Source organism: Bombyx mori, chromosome 7, assembly GCF_030269925.1.
Source record: "Bombyx mori chromosome 7, ASM3026992v2".
Taxonomy (NCBI): domain Eukaryota; kingdom Metazoa; phylum Arthropoda; class Insecta; order Lepidoptera; family Bombycidae; genus Bombyx; species Bombyx mori.
This window is the reverse complement of record NC_085113.1, coordinates 11756922-11783070: the sequence shown is the minus strand read 5'-3', so window position 1 is coordinate 11783070 and position 26149 is coordinate 11756922. Positions and strand designations below refer to the sequence as shown.

General features: G+C 38.6%; 1 protein-coding gene, 1 long non-coding RNA gene and 2 other non-coding genes across 4 annotated transcripts; 1 reads left to right on the top strand and 3 right to left on the bottom strand.

Moving 5' to 3' along the window:
• The first annotated feature begins 11223 nt into the window (after window positions 1-11223).
• On the top strand, window positions 11224-12644 carry LOC134199173 (uncharacterized). The gene is made up of 2 exons (XR_009973544.1): window positions 11224-11366; window positions 11576-12644. It is a non-coding gene; the product is annotated as an uncharacterized LOC134199173 (long non-coding RNA).
• Mir3363 (microRNA mir-3363) lies at window positions 11300-11422 on the bottom strand. The gene has a single exon (NR_107641.1). It is a non-coding gene; the product is annotated as a microRNA mir-3363 (primary transcript).
• Window positions 12645-12829: 185 nt separating the features above from the next.
• Window positions 12830-14094, bottom strand: LOC119628708 (putative nuclease HARBI1). The gene is made up of 4 exons (XM_038011942.2): window positions 13954-14094; window positions 13603-13865; window positions 13365-13520; window positions 12830-13275 (listed from the first exon to the last, which is right to left on the bottom strand). Exons 1-4 carry the CDS (start codon window positions 13980-13982, stop codon window positions 13163-13165), a joined length of 561 nt encoding a protein of 186 aa, XP_037867870.1. The 5' UTR covers window positions 13983-14094; the 3' UTR covers window positions 12830-13162.
• Mir3362 (microRNA mir-3362) lies at window positions 13353-13463 on the bottom strand. The gene has a single exon (NR_107640.1). It is a non-coding gene; the product is annotated as a microRNA mir-3362 (primary transcript).
• Window positions 14095-26149: the final 12055 nt, after the last annotated feature.

The window sequence follows — 26149 nt, the reverse complement described above, 5'->3', positions numbered from 1 at the left end:
GTAAAAGCAAAAATAAGTCTGCCTGTAAATTTGGACCAGTATGCAAGACGTCATTAAGTGACAGTCCACTAGATGTTTTAGCACTAGCATCAAGAACTACACGTAGTTTAGTGGTAGTCTTGCTTGGGCGGATAACTGCATGGTGCGGTATATAATAACCGTTATCGGTTTCCTTAGCGGTGTCGTTAATTTCAGTTAAATAACCTTTACTAATGTAATCCTGTATAACGATATCGTAATCATCGCGGAGTGAGGGTAATTGAACAAACTTACGTTCGAGCGAAAGAAAACGGCGGTGAGCAACAGCATAAGACTTGCCAAGGTCAGCGGGATTTCTACTAAATGGTAACTCAACCGTATATCGGCCATCATTATCGCGGGTAATTGTAGAAATATATTTGTTTTCACACTCGGCTTCCTCAGGGCTAAGATGACGCTCCTGAGGAATCTCCTCTAATTCCCAAAATTTATGTAAAAATGACTCAAGGTCTTTATGCGTTATAGATGAGAAAGTTTTATTTAAAGTGAATGCAGAATGAATTTTAGTATTTTCGAAAGCGGGTGGATTATCAATATAAACTGTACTAGATAGTCACAAAGAGGTATTATTATCATTTATAACAGAAAAATTATCATGTTGCGGTTTCATAATGCCGGTGTAACTCACTTCAGGTACGTCACCCATAAGAACATAACCGAAGGTTGTTTCTACGGCAGGTGGCGCTAGCGAGCCGGTATCTATACGATTACCTAAGTATATATATGGAAATAACTGAGCACCTAACACCATATCAATCACACCTGGAACGTTCCAGTTTGAATCGGCAAGCGGTAAATTACGTATATGATTCATATTTGAGGAATTTATAAAATAAGCGGGTAATTTATCTGTAATACAGTCTACTACTAAAGCGTGAATATAATATTTATTAGGAGAAAATCTAGATTCAATATTTAAATAAACATATCCGTGAATCGGGCGAGCGGTTAATCCAATACCTCTAATATAAGAATTATTTAAAGGTATAATCGGTAATTTAAGTAATTTACAACAATTGACAGTTATTAAATTATTTTGGGAACCATTATCTATTAAACATCTAACTATTTTACGTTCCCCTTTATTCGAGTGAGCGTATATTTGAGCGGTTGATAATAAAATATTACTATTCGATTTTATTTCCGAACTGTGAGTCAACGTGGTAGCGGTCGTATTATTTTGTTGTTGTATCGTTCTGTTAGAGTGTAAACAAGTATTCGAAGCGGCATCATGATGATCGTAACTCTGAACAACAGGTTGAGATTGAACCTGGGACCGACCGTAATCGGGCCGCGCGGCATCACTCGGAATTCCATGTACCTGCGACCGACTGACCTGCCTGTCCATATCAGCGTAGTCATTCGATGGACTGGGTACGCTTTTACCTTTTCGATTCGCCCGTTTATTACCAAAACACAACAAAGTATGATGATATTTCTTACAATTATTGCATGTTAACTTTGATTGACATGCTTTTAATGTATGCGATAAGCTTAAACAATTGATGCAACCCTTGTGCGATTTAATAAAATCATAACGTTCTTGCGGTGAAATAATATTTTTAAATTCATTACAACGATATAATTGCGTGTGGTGCGAGCTCGAGCAAAGATCGCACGTAGATAACGAAACCGGTTTGTTAACCCTTTCAGTGCGGACTGGGTCATTATAACTACTGGAAATAAACGATTTGTGATTTTTAGATTTCTCTATGTTACACTTCGGTGCAGAGCGTTCTAATATTTTTATCTGATCCTGTATGAATTTAATAAACATTTCAGTTGTGGGTATTTCAATACCACGAACCGATGCTTCAAACGAATGTAACGTTTGAGGATCCAACCTTCTCAGTGAGCATTGTAATAAAATAAAATCAGTCAAATCAAGCAAACTTAATTGTTTCAAAGCGGCAATCGAAGATGAAATTTTTTCAATATACATATTTAAACTATTTGCGGTAGGTGAACAATTTTTTAAATCTAATATATTATTCAGATAATGACATCCTAAAGCTCGTTTATCCTGATATTTACTAATTAGATTCGACCAAATAATATTATAAGTTTCACCTGTGGGTATTATACCAGCGGTTAACTTTAATGCACTATGTGTTAATTTGCCCATTAAATACTGCACACGTTGCGCATCAGACAGTTGCGGGTTATCGTGGATGTTAGCTTTAAAAGCCTGGTAAAATGTTTCCCATCCTTCAAGAGAGCGTCCGTCAAAGGAAGGAAGTGAAATTGTTGGCAATGTTACATTTATGGCGGCGGTAGTTCTCATTACATTTGACGAATTACCAATTGTAATTTTGTTACGAGCGCGTCTTACGTAATTATATAACGTGTCAAAAGACGATAAAGCTGCATATTCAGGCTCAACTTCGGGGTTTTGCTTTAAATTTAAATCATTGATATCATCCAAATTGCTTTCAAATCTAACACGCATGTCATCAATCGATTCTGATTCGGCAAGAAAAGTTTCAATTAATTCCGAATCAAACTCCGAAATATTTTTTGATTTATTGTATAAATCATTAATTTGTGCAAATACTAAATTATTCTTCGCGATAAGTTTCTTTAGTTGTCTATTTTCCATAATGAAGTTATGAAATAACTGACTAAAAAATAACACTAAATGAACTACGTTAATAAATATAATTCAATATGCGGTTACGAGTTATTATTACTAATAGCGATGAATGTAATTAACTTTTACATACAATACAATACTGTAACAAAATGGCGAATGGGGGTAATCATAAATTAATTCTAATTTTAATTAAAATTTAAGCTGGATCTAATCCAGGCTCGCAGGACCAAACTATGGGGTAGCAAGGGGGCGTGTAAATAGCCCTCCTGCGGCGGGAGCATATAAAGCGGGGTTGTAGAAAGGCGTGTAAATAGCCGTCCTAAGCGGTATGTGACAAATGTTTGTCACTTATAATTAGCGGAGCGGTAAAACTATATAGCGGTAAACAAAAGCTAGTAATCAAACTAAAGATATAAATTAAATACACATAAGCGAGCGGGCGGGCGAATGATTACACGGAAGCAGCAATAAAATGGCAATAAATTAAAAGAACTTGCACTCACCTGTAGACCTTGCCAGTGACTGTCGTGCGGGCGTCGGCGATGGAAGCACGCGGGCGGCGGGAGGGGGTGACGAAGCTCACGTAGCTTTTCGTAAGCTCAAGCACCACACAATATACAAGTGCCGCCATCTAGGCAGCTAGCGGTAAAGCGTGATCGATCGGGTAGAACCACGCTTTGGATAGTCGCGGTAATTAGTTACTGACAAACTCCAAAGGTGGCGCCATCCCAATAATTCATTAGCATCCCATTACTAAATCCGCGTGACCAAGTATCCTATTAACACGTCTCCTATTGTCGCAGTGTTCAATAACAGGAAAACCTTGTAATTAGCTTAAGTTAGACATCATTATATTCTGTTATTACATCCTTTATTGTCAACATTAAGTAGTATCAGGAAACCCTTTGTACTTAGCATAAGACTTTGTTGTAATCCAATAAAGAAAAACAGTTGAGTTTCGCTCTTCAAGCCGAACACACGCCTCCAAATCGCTTTTTAAAAACCCTCTTGCCAACGCCCACAACCTAACTGGCGCAGTCGGTAACTCGCGATCTTCGGTTCAAGAAAATGATTCCAATCATCGTACTGATTCCGGGACGTGAGCAAGAACCTACGGTGGAGCAGCAGCAAGAGCGGTTCCTGACGGCGAGGCAGAACTCACTCACCATCAAGACCTATCATCGAAACATGCTTGTGGGGTAAGCACAAATAAAAGAGGTTAGCCGGAAGGTGTTTGCATCAGCTGGATCGTTGAGACGGTTACGAAATTTTCTTCCAACTGCCACTAAAACTGCGCTTGCACAGTCTTTACTTCTTCCAATTCTTGACTACGCTGATTCCAGCTATCCGGATCTAATCGAAACACAACTTGATAAACTTGAGCGGCTACAAAATTTCTGCATAAGATTCATATTTGGGTTACGGAAATATGATCATATATCTGAATTTCGCACTAAGCTCAAGTGGTTACCAATTCGCCTTCGCCCGCGTTGTTGCATCATTATCATTTATAATTTCCATACTGTTGATTTATTATGTGTGTGTAAGTATATTAGTATGTATTGTATGTATATTGGTATATATTATATTATGTAAACGGTATATATCTGTTTATTATATGTATATATTTTCTATAATAATGTATTGTATATGGTACACCGCAACATACCTGCTATATTTTTTATATTTTACAGAATTTCTGTAAATTAAATGGTTGTCTGGAAGAGATCGCTTTCAGCGATAAGACCGCCTATTGTACATATGTGCTTTTTGACTGTTTTTTTTTTTAATGTAAATTGTGTTGGTGTGCAATAAAGTGTATTCTCTCTCTCTCTCTTACTCTGATTACTCCCAAGATTTTTCATTTCCTTTCATCCCTTTCCACTCGTGTATAGCAATTAGAGTGCATTTCTCGTGTGGGGGACAAAATTCCAATATTATCTAATCGATAATACATTTTGTTTTGAGTTATTGTTAGTCTCCATATCAACTAGTATTTAAAATGGCCAGTGATAAGGACCTACATGACGATAAACCCATCATGGATTCTATACCTACACAAGTAGAGTATTCCACTTTAGCAAAGCTTTTGCCGAGCTATGACGGCAACAAACGCATTGCCCTAGCATTTTATATCGAAGGTGTGGAAAATGCATTAGAACTTATAGCAAACAAAAATGATTACATTATGGCTTGTTTAATCAGAAACAACCTATCCGGTAATGCTGTTGGAGCCCTCTCCGAGAGCCCCGGCTCAAAGACTTGGGAAGATATTAAAAGGACTTTACAAAAGAAATTTGGTGAATTTCGCACTGAAATCCAACTAATACAAGAGCTGATGAACACAACTAGAGATAATGGCTCACTAGATGTGTTCGGCGACAAAATTAAAATTTTAAGAAACGCCTTCATAACAATGGAACCAACAAGGCGAATATTTTACGAACAAATGGCATTAGAAACCTTCCTAGACAAATTAAACCCAATAACTGCAATACATATTAGGTTAAAACACGTTGAAAATTTAGACCAAGCCATCACAGTAGCTAAACGAGAGGAAATTAAATTTAAATCCAGGCTTAATCAGCACAATAAAACACAAAAGAAAATTCTACCTAATAATAACTACTCTCAAAAACCTTACCCTGCAAATAAAAAACAGCCCTTCCCCAAAAAACAAACAGATAACGAAAATCAAAACAAAAAGAAAATCCATTTCCAAAAAGAAGAATCAGATAAGGACGAAGAATCATCTGACGAATCAGATGACGAGGAAGAATCATCCGAGGAAACTCGTGATGAAAATTTTCTAACGGATATGTTAAGCCAGTTGGAAACATAGTTTACATGAATAACACGGGTCAACATGAAATTTAACTTTGATTGCAAAGCATTAAATTTCGGTAGTTTAGGTCGTAATAAGACGGAAAAAAAATATATGGCATGAAAAACTTTGCTTTTGTGCTTAGAAGACTGATTGAACGAAATTTTTAAAAATCTCGGATTTTAATTTTTGATTGAAAATAAAACTATTGAAATAAAAATGTTTATTTTTTTTATTAAGTTTTACTATCAAATTAGCTTACAGAAAAGTGGAAAATAACTTAAAAGTGCACACTTTTACTTTTTCTTTTATGTTCATAGCTACTTTCTCTCAATAAACCCCAAATATAGTCGCCCATCATGTTTTCATTGTATTGGCCTTGATAGCGTTGTTCAAAATTCATGATGTCCTGATGGAAACGTTCTCCTTGCTCTTCGGAATAGGCTCCCATATTGTTTTTAAATTTATCCAAATGAGCATGCAGCATATGTACTTTTAATGACATCCTGCAGCCCATGGCCTTAAAATTTGTAAGCATATCCTCAACCAACTTTTCGTAGTTTTCAGCTTTATTATTTCCTAAAAATTCAGAAACTACTGCTTGAAAACTGTTCCAACTTGCTTTTTGAGTACGCTTCAGCAACGTTGGAAATTTTTCATGGGCGAAATTTTTTACCTCTACGTCTTTTACTCGGATTCACCATACAAAAGTAGCAGTCAGTAATATGGTCTTTTGGTTCTCGCCAAATCCTTGGTATTGCAAATTTCATAGACCTTTTCTCACCTCGATACCAACCTAAAAATATAAAAATAAAAATTAATATGTCTATTATTTTGGATTCATCGCTTAATTAAATAAAAATTGCTTACCTTCCAAACACCTTTTACAATAACTACAAGCAACATGTGGAGCCCATGGCTTATCTTGATTCCGTACAGGACAGTCAAAATATGCTTCATAAACTTCACAGAGAACGTGAGATGTCTTTAGTTCATATTTCACGTCTCGAACTTTAATAAATTGACCACATATAAAACAAAATGCATCAGCATCGTATTTGCACTTTCGTGACGACATTTTAAGTTATTCTGGGCTTGTAAATAACACCTGATGGTTGTTTATCACTCGGGTGCCATCTAGCGGCACAGTGTAAACGTTAATACCCCATTCTCACCGCGCGGTCTTTTTAAAAATATTAAAATCAATTAAAATTTATGAAAAAATTGAAAAATGAGTATTATTATTATAACTATCACAAAAGCAAACTTTATACCGAAAAAAGGTATTTTCTTTTCGTTTTTGTGCATAACTAACTGGAAAATAATAGTATAAACTTTAGGACAAAGAACGAAATTTTATTTGTTGGGTCGTGTAATACTCACAATTACAGTCGTCTCCCTTACATTTATACTAGCGAACTGGGTGGTAGATTCCTGATAGATACAGGCGCCTCACAATCGCTAATACAACCAAAAATTTTAAAAGAAAAGAAATCCATTAATTGCAGAATAAAAAATGAAACAAACTACATTAAAACAGCTCATGGTACATCAAAACACAAACAAGTAGCATTTATAAAACTCCCTAAAGAATTATTTAAAGAAGACATCACACATAAATTTCTCGTTTTCAATTTTGATCCAGAATTACTTAACTGGACTAGGGTTAGATCTACTAGTCCCCTTAAATTGTAAAATAGACATCAAAAACATGATTCTACGTATAGACAAGGCAAACATACCTATTAGAGATAACAACAAATCTTACAAACGCATCGCAGCTAAAACAGAACAAACCATAAACTTACTCTGTAACTATAAGGAAGGCGATTACTTTATTAATGAACACAAAACAAAAAGTGGCCTAATTTTCCCAGCGGCAATAGTCTCAGTAAAGAACGGAAGCGCATTAACAACCGTAATAAACAATACTGATAAAGAAATTATAATAAAAAGACGCTATGACCTCCAATTACAGAAATTAGATACGAAAACAAAAAAAAACAATCCATACCTGTAACAGTATACAAACATCCAACAAAATTGACAAAAAACTTAGAAAAAATTTAGACAGATTAAGAACAGAGCACATGAACCCTGAGGAAGTTCGTGAAATCAAAAAACTATGTTACAATTACAGAGACGTTTTCCATTGTGAAGAATTACCACTCACTTTTACTCATGAAATTAAACACCAACTTAGATTATCAGATAACAAACCTATGTATACACGCAATTACAGACAAGCACCTAAACAAAAGGCAGAAATTAAAAAACAAATTAACCAACTTTTGGAACAAAAAATAATCCGAGAAAGTAACTCCCCTTGGTCATGTCCGGTACACATAGTCCCAAAGAAAATTGATAGTACAGGAGAACAAAAATATAGATTGGTCATAGACTATAGAAAATTAAATGACAAAACTATAGAAGACAAATACCCATTACCCAACATAGATGACATACTTGATAAATTAGGACGTGCCCAATATTTCACAACATTAGATTTAGTATCAGGTTACCACCAGGTAGAAATGCATCCCAACGATGTCGAAAAAACGGCATTCTCAATAGAACGTGGACATTATGAATCCCTCAGAATGCCATTTGGTTTGAAGAATGCACCAAGTACATTCCAAAGACTAATACGTTTTAATAATAATTACGTGGTATAGATAATGTACTCACTTACCTAGATGATATAATCATATATTCAGTGTCACTACAGGAACACTTAGACAAATGTAAACAAGTTTTCGACAGATTCCGCACACATAATTTAAAGATCCAGTTAAATAAGTCAGAATTCTTACAAAAAGAAGTTAAGTTTCTGGGTCACACTCTTACTGATAAAGGCCTTAAGCCTAACGAAGACCAAATCTCTGCAGTAAAAAAATTTCCTTTCCCCAAAACTCAAAAAGAAATAAAATCATTCCTAGGACTAGTCGGTTACTATAGAAAATTCATACAAGACTTTGCCAAATTGACAAAACCGTTAACGCAATGCCTAAAGAAAGGTAACAAGATAAAAATTACCACGGATTATACACAAGCATTTGAAAAATGCAAAGAGGTACTAATAAATGCACCTATTTTACAATACCCAGACTTCGACAAACCATTTATCTTAACTACAGACGCTTCAGACGTAGCCATAGGCGCAGTACTGTCACAAGGCAACCTTGGGTCAGATAAATCAGTAGCATACGCTTCACGTACGCTATCGGACACAGAACAACGTTACTCAACAATAGAAAAAGAACTACTAAGCATAGTATGGGCAACAAAATATTTTCGCCCTTACCTTTACGGAAAACGTTTCACAATATATACATACCATAGACCCTTAACATGGATTATGTCCATAAAAGACCCCAATTCAAAACTCACTAGATGGCGCTTAAGACTAGCGGAATACAACTACGACGTCCAATACAAAAAAGGTAAAGCAAATACGAATGCGAACGCACTTTCCAGAGTCCAAATTCTGCACAATAATGAAGTAATTCCTCAACCAAGTACTTCAGACGACTACACGGCACTAGAATTAAGTAACATTACGTTACCTAACACACCACTAAGCAACACTGACCTACAAGCAATACTAGGACCACCTATTACACCAGAAACCACAACACAACCACCAACACAAAACGAAAGCACAATTGACCGTATGCCTGAAATAGATGATGCAATAGATAGACAATTGAAACAATTTCACATCAGAAAAACACCCGGAAACCAATACAGGTTCGAAGATAGATCAAAAGGCAAAACAATGATTAAAGATGTATGGATACCAATCAATGACACAAAACAACAAATCATCCAATTTTTAAAGGAACACACAATACCAGACAGAACATTCCATTGTTACTTCCATCACTAAGAATTTTACCCATTATTTTGCGAGGTTTTCAAAACCACATTTAGTAATCGCGGCCCTCCTCCTCCTCCTTGCGTCGGTTTCCTCATTACTGAGGGTCGTGGTTTTTATAGTGCACCGCCATCTGTTCCTATCTGCAGCTGAGTGCAGAGCATCGTGCACTGTGGTATCCAGGGCTGCACGAATCTGGTCCGTCCAATCGCGGCCCAAAATTAATAAAATGTAACACTAGAGTCACACTCATAGAAAACATCTCCGAACAAACCGACCTAATAAGAAAGTATCATGAGGGTAAAACTATACACAGAGGTATCCAATAAACATACAAACACTTACATAGAAACTATCATTGGCCTAACATGCTATTAACCATCCAAAAATTTATTAATAAATGTGATACATGCCTAAAAAGCAAGTATGAAAGAAACCCACTAAAAATACCTCTGTCATTAACAGATACACCACACAGACCTATGGAACATATGTTTATGGACCTATACAGTAGCGGAGGAATAACATTCCTTACATTAATGGACAATTTCACGAAATACGCGCAAGCAACACCACTCACAGCATCAACCAGTATCCACATAGCTGAAGCATTACTAAAAATATTTTCAGTAATAGTAAATTTCAGTAATTTTTATTTGCTTGCCATTAAAGGCACCAACACTATTAGGAAAATTAGTTCTCTGAAGAAATCCTGCAGCTATATCTTGCCATATATCACAAGTTTTTTTTGGAATGCATTCATCACGTAAAATTTCCCCAATTACGAGAACGTAAACGAACAAAAGGCACACCTATACTTCCAAGTAAAATTGAGTTGCAACAAGCCTACCAAATCACCAAACCTTTACATACAAATCTAATGAGTTTATGTAAAAGTGGCATAACGGGCGCCGCAGCAATAACACAACCAGATGTGTTTTTAAAGGAAGTTGATTTTATTACAACAATTATATCAAATGAAACGTTTAGGTATCGAAAGAACTATCGGCGCAGGACACAGTCTCTAAGTCGGTGACGGACACCCGGCCTGTCGGCTGTCGGTCGGTGGAGGCGTACTGCGCGTCATTTGGCGTACGCTAAATGGAGGGAGTGGTTGCTAGAGAAACTTAATCAAACCTCAGTCACCCGTCGGCACACCCTCGAGGCCGTGAATCTCAATAACTACGGATAGCAACAATCGATCGATTTTCAAAATGGATCGCCGATCGATCTATTTTGTGAAGTTCCCTCCCGTGCATTCCATTTCAAGCAGATATCATTATGATTATGACTATGTAAGAAAATATCCATACATTTGGGTTTTGACGTACTAGTGAATTTTTTATTACGTATTACGTATTTTATGAATAAAACACGTGCTCCAACATTTTCTAAGCAAATCGTCACTAACCCATACTCCCGATACTGAAGTTTTGGTAGCGGAGCGTAATCATAATCTGAGAAACGAATCGTCTCTCAGTGTCATTTGACATCAGATTCAGTCAGTTTGAAATTGAAGGAGCTTTTGTACGTGGTTTGTTGCTAAACAAGTAACTAATTATCAAAATATTGAATTATTAAGTTAGTGAAGTGAAGTGAAATACTCACCATGGAAAGTGTAAGTGCAATGGTATGTATACTATTATTTTAGCGTGTTCTTACTTTCTATATTTTTATTCAACAAACTCCCGCTTTGAAGACGCTTCGTTTCGCGCCTAATTTGTGTAAGCACTTCACATAGGTAGTAAGTAATTTCCTATTATTTCCAGGCATCAAGCAAGCTTCTCACAAAGGACGAGACAAAAATACAGTTTTCGTTTATTGAAAGTAGTAAAATTATTTATGATAAAACAACAAATGCGACAACACTAACAAATTGAAAAATGAGGAGTGGAAACGCATAAGCGACCAGTTCAATGCTGTGGTTGGCTACCACATCCTATCGGACACCACAGCAGTTGCGTTTAAAATGGGAAGATCTTAAAAAGAATTCCCGTAAACGCAGTACACAAATACGTATGAATAACATAAAGGTTATTATATTTATTTATTTTAACTACAAGGGATACACAGTGAACTTAACATTTGACAAGCTTAACATGATTCTCTGGTTTGCCATCATCAAACCCTTATTTCCTTTTCACTGGACCACCTTTGACAAATCTTCTTTCCAATAAAAAAAGAATCATTATAATTGTTTCATAAACAAACAACAGTTATGTACAATACTTTCTCTTTTTAGACTTGTGGCGGTCGTTCATCCTACATCCCCCCTGATGATGTGTTGGACAGGGTGGCTGCATTGTTAGGAAGTACAGTAGATGGGTTCACAGTAGCGTATGGTGGTGATGCGGAACTAATACCATGTGTCGGCAGTATTAATGGTGGTGGTGATGAACATGGTTTGGAGGGTGTTGCAGTTTTAGATAATTTAATTGATAATGGTGCTGAGGTGTTGGAGTGTGATAGTGGTGTTGAGGTGTTGAAAGAGTGTGTGGTCGAAGACACAGGGCCTTGCTCAGTCACACCACCTAAGCCCAAAATTTTACACATTCCCAAAGCCAGCGATAAATTATTTTATTAAGTTATTTATATTTTCCCTTTGCATAATATTGTTGTTGCCAAAGTGGGGTAGTTTATCAAGTACAAAAGTTATTACTTAAAATTAGAATTTATCTTTCTTTACAACTACAAGTTGTAAATTTTCTAATTTTCATAAAATTGAATAAATTTCCAGAAGCTTGTGGCCTAGTTTATTTCAATTATAGATAGTAGAAAGATTTTAGAGTTTATTGTGGACTGATAGACAGAAAATGCATGCGGAAACTTTATTGTTGTCTTAATACTTCAAAGTTAAGACGGGAAGAAATGCACGTGGAGACTTTATTCTGAAGGTTAAGTCTCCGCGATAATTACTAATATTTTTTCTTTAATTCTTACTGGTTTCAAAAGAAAATCAAAATTTGATGAGCACCTGGCATCCAGAAACCAGGCATTGGTAAATTATTATAATGTAAAAACTAAACTTTTAGAAGCAAAATTTGAAAATATAGCGTTAGAAAATAAAAAATTAAAATAAAAAATTTAAAAACTTAAAAATATAAATTAACTTTATATTATATTATAAGTTGATATTTTTGTTTGTATTTTTATGCAGGTCTTATATTATCTATATTTTTTTGTGTTATAAATAAATACCTAATTAAGTTAGCAGTTAAAATGATAAGTTTGTTCCAATGTTTGTGCTAAATATAAATAATAGATAAATATGTTCATTTATAATAAAACGAAATAACAATTACATACAAAAAGGTTTTAGTATCTTAATACTTCCAAGTTAAGACGGGAAGGAGCTACATCTCAACTTTATAAGTTTCTTTTGCACTCTACAGAGTTCAAAAGTAGGCTTCTATTAGTTCTGTTCTATTCTTGCTATCTTGTACTTCCATAGTTTGAAGATTATCATCATCCATTGCTTGGAATGGTATTTGTACCTCTGCTGGGGTTTCTTGCAAATTATGAATTCTACAGATGTTGTGTAGAACTGCTGTAGCTATTATAAGTTTCTGAATGTTTTCTAGTGATAAGCGCATAGATAATGAGATCACTAGAAAACGTCGCTTCGATACACCGAAGGTTTCTGTAAAAGATAATTATTGTTTAGTGTATTATACTTATAGAAGTAAAAATCACTAGCTATACCCATAATGTCTACTGTGATAGGTACATCCATAGTGAATATTATCATACTGTACATTTTCAATTCTTCTGGTTATGTAACACACCTTTCAATAAGGTTTCTAGTTGCAATATGTGCATCATTACATTTTTACTCATTTCTAGTACTAGGATTTAAAATTGGTGTCGACATATAGCATCTGTTTGGATAGGCACTGTCAGCCAGCAACCAGCGATTCCCAAAAGTCCCAGCTTCACACTGAGCTGTAAATAGATTATTTTATTGCACTAACTGCATTTACTATATTCATACACAATCACAAAGTAATTATACAACTTAATGTCTATAAAACCTCTTAAAATAGAATTATTAAATATAGTAGCATCATGTGCAGAACCAGGCCACCGGGCTACAACATTCATAAACTTCAAATCAGCATCACAAACGGCTTGAATATTTAATGAAAAGTAGCCTTTTCGGTTTCTGAGCTCTTCGCCTATCGTGTGATCTGGAACAATAATATTGTTTAATGTAGACAAGTTTATCTTTTACCAAATTATTAATGACTTCATTATTAAGCTTTTACTTACTTGGAGATTGTATCCGTATGTGAGTGCAGTCAATTGCACCCAGGACACGTGGGAACTGACCATATTGAAAAAACTTGTCTACATGATTAGGGTGCATTACAATGTATTTATTGTACAGTATGGCTATAGCTCCAGATATATCGTGAACGCTGGCGGTCGATTTTGACACTCCCACGAAATCCGCTACAGAAATTAGCATTGTACCCAATGCATAAAATCGGAGGGTTAGGAGTAACTGGTGAAGTGGTGCAACTCCATGATTTCTGTAAATAATTGGGGCGTGTTAATAATAAGTGATCCTATAACTAAGTAGGTAAAAATATTGTTTTTTATTGTGATAGAGGTACATACCGATTGCAGGTTACTTTTACATGTGGCATTATTTCCGATAAAAGTAACTCTACCGCACCTTGTTAAGACGAAATCTAAATGTAAATTCAGCATCAGTAGTTATACGGCAATAGCTTCTTCGTGATCCTGATGGCCTTCGTCTCCATCAGTATCATCAGTAACCTCACTATCCCAATCTGAAAGCTGCTCCAGCACTTCAAGATCACTGTCACTATCAATATACATTAAAGTTCCGGCCATTATGTTATATTTTAATTCTTTCAGTAATTAATAAGCCAAATAAATATTTTGTAAACAGTAAATAATCCGAAAGATTGCTTGAAATCGACCAAAATTTTAGGATCGTAAAAATAGATTGCAAATAGCCATAAATAGATTTGTCAAAAAGGAAAGATCGAGTATTGAAACCCAACCACAGACTTTTTCCAACAGAGGGCGATCCAAAAAGTGGCAGAAATGGATTGACGCCCTCTAGCAGATAGATTGCATTTTCGGATTGCCAAATAGAGTTGGGTACCTCACTCATGAGTTGCCTCATTTGAGGTACTCGTGACAGTAAATTGAAAGAGTTACTCGAATTTCAATATTGAACCGCCTCACGAACCTCTTCACGCTAGTGAGTGAGTGAGAAAAATTTTCGGCGAGGTTATTATCTGTGAACGTGAATCAGATGAATGGAAACGAGGGAGTTGAGCCAAGTTGAGCTGAACTGAGGTGAGAAGTCTCAGATCAAACGAAATTACAAACATGTTTATTTTTGTTTAAATTTTTTAACTGTTTGTATGTGTTGTTTGTTTGAATTTAATTATATAGTTATAGAAGGAATATTAGGGGTGCTAAAATAAAAGTCACAGAGATCTTAAATAAAACAAAGCATAAACAAATTCCGTACAGGTCGAGCTAAATAAAACCGTTTAAAAAATATTGAGTGCTTATATTGAGAAAAAGTGTATATATATAAATTAATAAAAAAAATTAAGACGAAGGAAAAAATCACGTTTGCATTTAAAAATAAAATCATGCGGACCTTTTGACCGTCCAAACGGTTACGTCTATCAGCGACAACATGCCCTGCTTTTGAAAAAATTCTTTCCGAAGGAGTTGACGTAGCGGGGATACAACAATGTTTCTTCAAGACATCGTATAGTCGCGGATACGTACGCCGTTTCATGTACCACCTTAATATGGGATCAGTGGTTCTTCTGCTGACAAGAGGCTCATCAAAATACTTGTAGACTTCAACTATTGCGGCTGCGGTCGGGTTCTGTTTTTTTACTGCATCTACAACTTTTAAATCGAAATCGTCCCAAATGCTAGGTTTTTCTGGAGTTTCTGGAGTTACGTTTTGTATGATATTTTCTGTAAGTTCTAAATTTGTGGTAGTGGTCGTTTTAGCTGCTATATTTGAAAGATATTTTTTTGCGTTGTCAACACTAGATTTTTTATCGTCGGGGAACCCGTACGTCTTAAATCTAGGATCGAGTAGAGTAGATACAGCAAGTAATTTATTGTCCTCCACGTTCCTAAATCGCGTGGTTAAATCTGTCAGAAACCGCATTGCCATATTCCTTACGCTTTGAGGAATATTGTCCGACTCTTGCAGGATAAAAACCTCACATTTTTTTTTTAATAAATTTGCTAAGACTATTATCTGAGAAACCGTCACGTGCTTTTCTCCACTCATGATTTCTGTGACTGATTTAAAATGCAAAAACAGTTCGCAGCTTTTAATCAAAATCTGCAAGTCACCGGGGGCCAAATTAGGCGTGCTGGGATAATCAATGGCAATAGTGGAGATAATACTTTTTTTGATTTCTAAAATCCTCTCAAACATGTCATATATTGAGTTCCACCTAGTGATGACATCTTGTTTCACTTTTAGTGGTTTTTCTCCCAGCTGCCTCTGTGTGGCTGTAAGTCGCTCACTTGCCAGAACACTTCTTCGAAAAATTTCTACAATTGCCTTAACCTTCATTTGAGTGTCTTTTATCTCTATTAACCCCCCTTGGACAATTAAGTTCAACGTGTGTGCAAAACACGGCACTTGCTTCCATTTGAGTAACGCAATGGCAACTTGAATGTTATTGGCATTGTCGGTAGTAACTGACACTATTTTTTCATCGACACCCCAGTCTGTGCATACTTTTTTTATTAATTCAGCTAGATTTTGTGCGGTATGACGCTGTGCATCGGGGATGCATTCAAGCATAACTCAATTAATGTTAGTATTTATAATAAAATGAGCTGTGACGGAAACATATTGCTGGTGAGATGAAGAAGTCCAGGCATTCCTAGTTAGGGCTATGTATTCCGCTTCTCTTAGTACTTTTGACACGTTTTCTCTAACAATGTTATAATATTTTGATAATATGGCATTTGATAATGTCTTTCGTGATGGAGGCATATATGAAGGAGACAACTCTTGTATAAATGTTCTGAGTGAATCACTTTCAACGATTGTAAAAGGCAAATAATTTTTAACAATCATTTCAAGGAGCATCTTATTCACTATTTCAGTTTTTTTTAATAACGGTTTTGAAAAATATTCATTAATTTTATTGGCATGAACTTGAGGACGACGAATCGGAACGGCAGCTGCTGGTACTAATTGTGTAGATTCATTCGAGCAGGCTGTAGACGACTCACCTTGAGACGTAGACACAATTTGAAATCAGTGGCGTTAATATCAGCATTTGAATTCAATAAAGCCATTTTTTTTTTTTTTTTTTTTTTTTTTGGTCAGGAGGAAATCGCCGGACTCCCACCCTCCACTGGGGATGGGGGGTGGGGCAGGTCGGAGTCGAACCGACTAAAACCTCCTGTCGCTCAACAACCAACGTCCAAACCTCGCATGAGACAGAACTCATGAAGAGGCAAAGGGAGGAAAGTGAAGCGTTTAGTGCGGAGCACATCTCTCTCATCACCCTCCCCCTCGGGACGCCAGGCCAGCGATCGTCGGCGCCACGACCACCAGCCCTCTCGGTCGGCAGGCTGTCCGAAGCCCGCCTAGATGGCGCCGGTTTGAATGGATTATCCTACGAAATACCCCGCTGGGTCAGAACCAGCGTGGGTCGAGGATAGCCGGCCTTCCATCACCCGGATGCTCTTGCGTAAAACGCGTGCAGAGCAGCTTGCACGTCGTCTTCTTAGGCCCCCTTCGCCGGGCCCCAGACCGACATATGAGGGGGACCCGAAACACTTAGAGGGCCAGGGCTTGGGCGAGATACGCCTCCCTGGCCCCCGCTCGACGGCGGCGGGCTTGTGCGTCTCTCACGCGCCCCGCCGCCTCCTTCTGCGAGATGGTGCACTCGCAGAAGTCGAGCATCGCCTTCCACGACTCGTCGTCGCCGAGCATCGATGCCACAACACTCGGCAACGACAAGTCGTTTCCTATTTTTGCGACGAGGACACGGCGCCACCCCTCCCATGCGGGGCAGGCAACGAGCGTGTGCTCCGCCGTGTCCAAGTCGCAACCACAATGGTAACACCCTGCCGTCGGCTCGGCTCCGATCCGGTGCAGGAACTCACCGAAGCAACCATGCCCAGTGAGCACCTGCGTGAGCCGGAAAGTGAGGCGTCCTCTGTCACGATTCACCCAATCCACAAGAATCGGGCGAATCGCCTCGACGGTCCTACGGCCAGCCGAAGGATCGGCCAGCCGCCTGGACCATGACTCCAGCACGGACCGCCGAGATTGGGCCCTCCGCGCTTTGACCACACTGGGGCTGGGACGCGCCACGCCCCGGGCACGAAGGTTAGCCCGCCACTGATAGTCAGCAGCGAGCGCCTCCGCCTCCAGGACCCAAGGCGGCGTCCCAGCCAGTACACACGCCGCCTCAAAAGAGATGGTGCGATAACCACGGATGACCCTGACCGCGATGGTGCGTTGCGGCCGTTGCAGCAACTTCGCTACCCCCACGGCCAGGGACTGGCCCCACACGGGTGCCCCGTATAAGGCCATTGACCGCACCACCCCCGTATAGAGACGGCGCGTCACCTGGTCAGGCCCCCCGATGTTGGGAAGAAGCCGGCTTAACGCGCCGGCCACCCCCAACAAACGAGGGACCAGGTGCTGAAAATGAGCACGGAAGGTCCAACGACTGTCCAGAATGAGGCCGAGGTACTTTAACTGCACCCCGACCCCGATCCGGACGCCTCCAACCACGATATGGGCATCGACAGGTGGCACTCTCCGGGGCCTGTGGAACCACATGGCCTCGGATTTACTGAGCGCCACGTCAAGGCCCAATCTCCTGATTTTGCCGACGACATGCGCTACCCCAGCGGTGGCAAGACGAGCAGACTCAGCAAAGCTCCCTCCCCGGGCCACGACCAGCGTGTCGTCTGCGTAACAGATTACGCTTAGGCCCGGGAGGAGGGCACCCCTCAGCACCCAGTCATACCCGATATTCCACAAAAGAGGGCCGAGTACCGACCCCTGTGGAACACCGCGCACGACCGGGAACCGATGCACGACCCCACCGTGTCCGGTACACGTGACCGATCTGTCCTCCAAGTAGGAGCCGACCAGCCGGCGAAGGTAGAGGGGCACTCCGTGTCTTTCCAGCGCCCCCCCTATCACGGACCAGGGCAGGGTGTTAAACGCATTGGCGATGTCGAGCGACACCGCCAAGGCCACCCCACCCCCGCAGACGGCCTCCTCCGAGAGGGCCCGCACGCGAAGGATCGCGTCCACCGTTGAGCGGCCCTCTCGGAAGCCATACTGCTCCGCCGACAGATCGGGTCCCACCCCGAGCAGATGCTGGATGATGCGGGCTGCCAGAATGCGTTCCAGCAATTTGCCCACCTCATCCAGCAACACGATGGGACGGTACCCGGCGGCAGTATCCGCCGGGCGCCCCTCCTTTCTCAACAGCACAAGTCTGCCCGTCCTCCACGATGAAGGAAACCGTCCCGACTCGAGGCAGGAGTTATAAAGCCTCAAGAGTCGGTCCCCTAGGGCACCAAGAGCCAAGGCCCAAACCCGGCCATGGACGCCGTCCGGGCCAGGTGCAGTGTCCTTTGCGCACATTTTGCGTACTGCCACACGGAGCTCCGCCCCTGTTATATGGGGCACCTCAGCAGGGGCGTCGCCGTCGTATTCCGGCGGCGCGCCCATAGCGGGAGCGACAAATCCCCCCTGCTCCTGCGGGAACAGCGCCGAGACGATGTCCCGCAGCTGCTGAGGCTGGAGACGCTCCGTGATTGGGGGGGCCCATGGGCGCATTTTATTGCGCACCATGTGATAGGGTCGCCCCCACGGATCCTCATCCAGCGTCTCCAGGAGACCCTTCATGTGTTGGTCCTTGGCTCTTCTGATGGCCAGCTGCAACGCCCTCTGTGCGACGCGAAATGCGCCGTACAGCTGGGCCTCTACCACCGCGAACGTGTGTTTTTAAGTGTGTTTAAATAAATAATTGCAATTGCAGCCAGGATGGCAAATAATAATGATACCCAAGCCCAAGGCAATGGAAGACGTCAACCGCAATCGCGTGGTAATCCCGCTGGTGGTATGACACAAGGCAGTAGAAATGACCGCCGTGCTTACGAATTTCAACAACAACAAGCTCTTCGCAATGATTGGAATCAAGTTCGCGAATTTGAGCAACGAGAACAAAAGTCTCGTGGACCTACCCAGAGATCAACAAACTGGAAGAAACAAAAGGAAGAAAAGAAGGCAGCGAAGGAGGTCAAAACTGATGCCGCTACTTCAATAAAGCCATACGATCTTCTTGAATCCCAGTTAGTACAAGGGGATGGAATGATTTTAAATGTCGTGTTAAATTATAAGGGCCTGCGCCTTTATGTGACAAAATTTTCGAGCAAATTGTACATTTAGCCTTGTGTTCTCCTAATTCCGTAAAAAACTCCCAGGTTTTAGATTTTTTTGCTGTTGGAGCCATAATACCGCCAAAAACTTTCAGTCAAGCAAAAATCAAATAGGTACAAATAGCTGTATAATAAATCACCACCACCACCGTTAACCACACTGCTACCTGCTAGCAATAATAGTCCACCATCAACATAAACAAAACAATCAGAATACTGTAAGTATTTTTCGCACTTTACGTAATTAACAAGTAACAAGTAACAACGTAACAAGTTAAAGATTGATACAACAATGCACATCGAAGGTCAGAGGTAAACTATAAACTAAAAAAGAAAAGAATTTTAAAATAAAATATTTTTATTTCCGTGGGATTGATAATCCCTTGGATAATAAGCTTTATTTACTCACACTTAAAAATGGTAATAGTGTGTCATTAATTTCTTTCATTTTAAATTCTGAGCGAAAAAAAACTATACGTGTGAGGGAGAACAATAATTGCATTTCGGCAGAACCCGAACGAAGCCACGCTCGGCGACGGCATTCGGTAGCATTCGGTAACACGAAGCGCGACTCGAGTATAATGCGCGCGCAACACTTGCTCGACTCCCTCACTCGTTCGGCCTCAACTCAACCAACTCATCGCCCGCGCCGTCGCGCCGGGCCGGGACGTAATGATGACGTATCGAGCAAGCGCTAACTCACCTCAAATGAGGGGTACCTCATGAGTACCTCACGAGGTGAAATGAGGTCCTCCCTCATCCTCATTTAAAATAGACGAGTTACCCATCGCTATTGCCAAATCTGTAGTTTGGTTATTGAAACAGTTTTGTAATTTTTGGATTGAAATTTCAATCCGAGATCACTGAAAAAAGATCGAGGATACGTTATTGAGACCGGCCGTAAGTAACAAAATGGCAACTGCATTGAGCAAACGATACGCAAAAAGAAGACTAACTCAAGCAGCAACACTTACAGTACTTGACTAATTCTGGTAAATATTTTGAGAACATTCAAAATGAACATAAACTGGTTTTTATCGGCCTACATGTGATGAAATGCTAAACGAAATTGTTAATCTGATTAAACGCACAACAAAAAAACAAAATATACCTCTTGAAAATTTGCCAGCGCCAGACGAAGAGCTGCAAGAAATTGACATTCAGTTGTCTACTTTAATAAATGGAGAGGAATTGAACAGATAGTTAAGTTAAGCTTGCTATTGATAATGGCGGTACGCGACAGCGAGGGCGTTACCTATCGCTGGTATATGAACATTTAAAAACTAATCCACCTACTAGCGTCGAGCCAGAAGCGTATATTTTCTTCGGCTGGAATTGTCTGCAATAGATTGCGTTCGTCTTTGAGTGACAAAACTTTGGGTGCACTATTTTGTACGTTCATTTTACATGAGTAAGAAGAAATTCTAATAATTCAGTTCTGATTTCTCTTTTTTTATGTTACGTTACGATATATACAAAATGGTATTAGTTATTATTTTATATGTCTTAACTATGTTGTTTAAGTAATGTGTCAAATTTATAACTAGTTTTTACTTGGTATTTTAGTTAATTAGATAAAGAACTGATTATTAACCAAACGACTGAAATTGAAATTATATTAGAATAGTAGAATAGAAGAGTAGAACTATTCGTTACTTAATTGTTAATGCGAAGAAGAGTTTTATTAATTTTAAAATTATTTGTGATACTACAAAAATGTCTTTTGAAGATATTATTTTTATTAGCTTTTAAATAGAATAAGTGAACGCTACCAAAATAATTCATTTAATGTTAAAATCAATCTCTGCAAGTCTGTGATTTAAAAAAGACTAGATTACTTACTAAGTTTTAAGATATTCTGAAGAAAAAATAAATCTTTATTACTTTTTCAAATATTAAAACCTGTTCACGCAAATTCACTTGTAATTATTACTCTGTAGAAACGAAATTGTTTATCTGTATTAGATCAGTACGAAGCCGTAATAATCTATGCTAATGTTCAGTTTTGTCATTCAACTACTCTGTTCGCTCTCTGCCCAAGCGCCTCTGACGCGAACGGACGCGTCTTCAGTACTCTTCAATCAGACTTGAATATAATTAAATGTTGTAATTCAGACAAAATACAATTGTTCATAAGAAGTCAGTGCTTTTATTACTCAGACTATCAGTACGTACGCTGCATGCGATCCAGCCGAGCCCGTCTGGTGGCCCATGAAAATCAGTAACCACGCTCATTCGACCGCCATATTCAACAAAACCTGTTTTTGTAATTTGTAAAGTACTGTTTCATTTATTTAAATTCTTCCTCATTCTTTATATTTTGTACTCATTGTAGGAAATCGATATAAAAACGCAGATTAGTGTACTTTAAAAAATTACAATAAAAATATCAAAATGCTCGAAAAAACCGGTCTACCCGGGTTTTGATTACTCTTAGACTCGAAAACCCGGGATTTCAAAATTTAACCGAGTTTCGATGCTCTAGTTCCAACAGAGCGGCTTTTTTCTAATGGCGGACGGCGGTTAAAGTTCAGCGAATATGAATTCACAGTAATTTAAAAACAGAACAAAAATGACGCCTTTTCGCGAATAGAGCTTAACAATGAAGAGTTTATGTCAATCATCGTTGACACTTCGGTACACGTCATCTTGAATCCTTCCGATCCACTAACGGTGCTTCTAGGTACTTCAAGCACCGGTCACCGTTCTCGTCGAACCCGTCGCTTGCGACGAAGGGCTCGACGAGTAAATTAACTCTCAGACACAGCCCACTGAGTTTCTCGCCGGATCTTCTCAGTGGGTCGCGATTCCGATGCGGTGGTAGTGTAGTGTGCAGCTCGCCTAACCTTATATTTGTAACTGCACACACTAAATTATAACAGTATTACATGAATTGTCGACTTGAACAGTTCTCTTTTATTTCACCTACAACACTCCAATACATGGCGACCCTTAGCCAGCAGTTAAAATTTTGCAACATACGTAAAATACGAGACTAGCTGAATAAAATATAAAGAAATATAATTATGAAGAATATTATGAAGAATAGAAGTTTGTAAAACGAGAAGAGGAAAGAAGATTTTAAAATTACAGAAAATGAAAAAAAAGAAGAAAAAAAACCCTCACAGAAGATTGATTTGGATGAAGCGATGAGAACAATAGAAGAAGACAGAAAAGGGTGTTGCTACCGGGAGCCGGGAGAATGCTCAAGCCTTATGATGAGAGGATATGCAGGGCGCCGGGAGATAAATTGTACGGGTCCGAGGTGGAGCAGCTAGGAGTCAGCTCGAGTCCAATGCTGAGGAGTTCATTCACCCATGCTACGTAAGACGTCATGACCTACATATTCGTTGACAGTAAATACGTGCTTACTGCAATGTAAGTTTTTGCTCTGATATTGTAATTTTTTTTTGGTTATTATAATGTTTTTGTTTATTATATAAATTTTATATGATATTATTAAGTTCATGCGAAATTACTTTATATTCAGTTTAAGGAAATTATATCAGAATGATAGAATATTCTAATTGTGCTACAAAAATGTCAGACTCATTTGATATTAAGACTGCAATTTCCCTGTTGCCGGTAATGAATGGCCAGGAGCAGGTGACAAATCAACTTGTCGACGGTATTCTTTTTTATAGTTCGCTCATCAATGATGACAGTAAAATTAAATTAATAGATTTCGTATTAAAAACACGTCTCTCACCTAGTGCAAAACTGCGCCTTAAAGCTAAGTATGCTGACATCGAAAGTTTGGTAGGAGATATTCGCGTTTATTTGTTACCGAAAAAATCGGCTGTAGCATTACAAACCCAATTATTTAGAGTTACTCAAGGTCGTAGGACTATAGAAAAATTTGGTTCTGAGATTGAGGAGTTGTTCGTAAATCTCACGATTGCTCAGGCTAACGAGAAGCGCGATGCATATGAGGTATTGCGTCCTCTCAATGAGAAGACTGCAATTAAAAGGTTTAGCGATGGTTTGGCCGACAGACGGCTCAGCACTATCATTGCCTCGCGACAATTTGCGTCCTTATCTGAAGCTATTACAGCTGTTGTAGACGAGCAATCTATGTCTTTCCACCCACAAGAGCAGGTTATGCAATTTAGAGCTAACCAAAATGTTAAACGCGGAAACTACAGAGGTTTCCGAGGCCGAGGAGATAGCCATTTTTATAACAATAAGACAAATTATAATCGTAACTATAATTGTTATGAAAATACAGGTCAACGAACTTCGCATATCGTAAATCGAGGTAAACACTCAGGCGATCAGCGCCAGCGTCAGCATTTTCGCGGACGGCCGATGAATAATCAGCGTGTACAGCATAATACGCAAGAGTCCAATGTCCAAGACAACTTGCACAACGATAACGCAAATAATTATGACAACTTAGAGTTTTTTCGTACCTAAACAGTGCACTCATTCGATTTTTAGTTATAGTAATTTTTGTGTAATTAAGTGTCAACTTAAAAATAGTAATATCGATCTTAATTTATTAATCGATAGTGGAGCTAGTTTATGTATACTTAAGTATGAATGGTTGTCGCGACATAAGAATTTATTGAATTTAGTAAAACATGATAAGATAATTATAGAAGAAATTAGTTCAAATTTAGAGTCTATGGGGTATATTTATTTAAATATTATAATTAATCATGTGAATTTTGCACAACGCAGCTGCAGATGCATTGAGCCGGATACCTTTTACATCCAACAGCTTAAAGGAAATGCAACAGCATGTAGTATCGTTCATGACAAGAGTACAAGCTCGTAGGTTACGTATTGACTGTGACAACAATAATATGACTACGGAAGTATCCTCTACTCCAAGGCCTGATCAACCTAAAGTAGTGGAAATCCTCAAACGACCAATTGACGGCGTTGAATTGATTCTATTTTGTAATAAAAATGTATTAAAACAGAAAAATTCAAACATTTTACTAGTGATAATGGTAATTGCAAATTCGTGCCTGAAAAATCAGCAATTTTTATAATTTCTCAATCGTTGTCTACCGTAAGTGTGTTAATGAGAGAATTATAACGTTTTTGCAAGCAAATCAAAATAAACGTGCTCGTAATAATTAAAAGCAAGCGCTATGAACGATTTGTAAACAATTTTATAAAGGAAAGCAAGCCATTTGAAAGATTTTCCCAAGTTACTTGTTATTAAAGATGTGAGAAGAATTACTGACAAAGACACAAAGACTGTGATCCTAAATGACTTCCACCTGTTACCCACGAGTGGCCACGCGGGGGTAAACAGAATGTTAAATAATATTAGGAAGTATTATTATTGGCCAGGAATGACCAATGAAGTATCAGAATACGTAAAGAAATGTAAAAGTTGTCAGATTCAAAAGCATTCCAATAGACGTACAAAGGAGCCAATGGTTATCACATCCACGGCCTCCACTGCTTTTGAGAGAGTTAGTTTAGATTTAATGGGGTCATTAGATGTAGATAATTTTAAAGGGTAATAAAGCATATAGATAATAAAGCATAAAGATAATAAAGCATAAAAATAATACAAAGAAGTTTGTAACTTAAAATATTGTTTTATTGGATTTTTGTTAGTAAAGTATGAAAGTTAATAATATTTTGTGTAATTTAGTTTAAGTAAAAAAAAAAAAAAAGTAGTTATGTAATAATATCATTTTTTTTTAAAAGAGGGGAGGTGTAGTTTGCACCTCGCCTAACCTTATATTTGTAACTGCACACACTAAATTATAACAGTATTACATGAATTGTCGACTTGAACAGTTCTCTTTTATTTATTTCACCTTATATCTTTTATTTCACCTACAACACTCCAATACAGTAGATTCTGTGAAGCACGACTCTTGCTAGGGTTCGTGTTAGCATCGTCGTCAGGTTTGAGCCCCGTGAGCTCACCTACTAGTTACGGTTACGCTGGAATAGCCGCTCCAGGCTACCAGCATAGGTAGAAAAAAAAAACAAAGTTGACACTTCTGAACGTAACAGTAACTTAGATGATTCTAGAACCATCATCGTCACAGGAGCAAGAACCGCTACTGTGCACACAGAATATGAAAATCCCATTTTAGGGGTCCCGATTTCAGACGACCCTCTGAATAACTTCATTAAACAACCAATTTTTCGTATAGTTGGTAATATGAAGGGAAGGCCAATAGTTACAAAACTTTTTGAGATCTATACGGTACAGCTCTGAATCTAATTTAGAGGAAGATGTAATCAATGCTATAACAGAATATGCAATCGAATTAGTTCACTTAGATTTGCTAACCATTGAGAGCGAAAAGTTCCTGACCATCGTAGATGCATTTTCTAAATACGCACAAGCTTATAATCTGAGAGACGGAACTACTGTAAGCGTTTTACA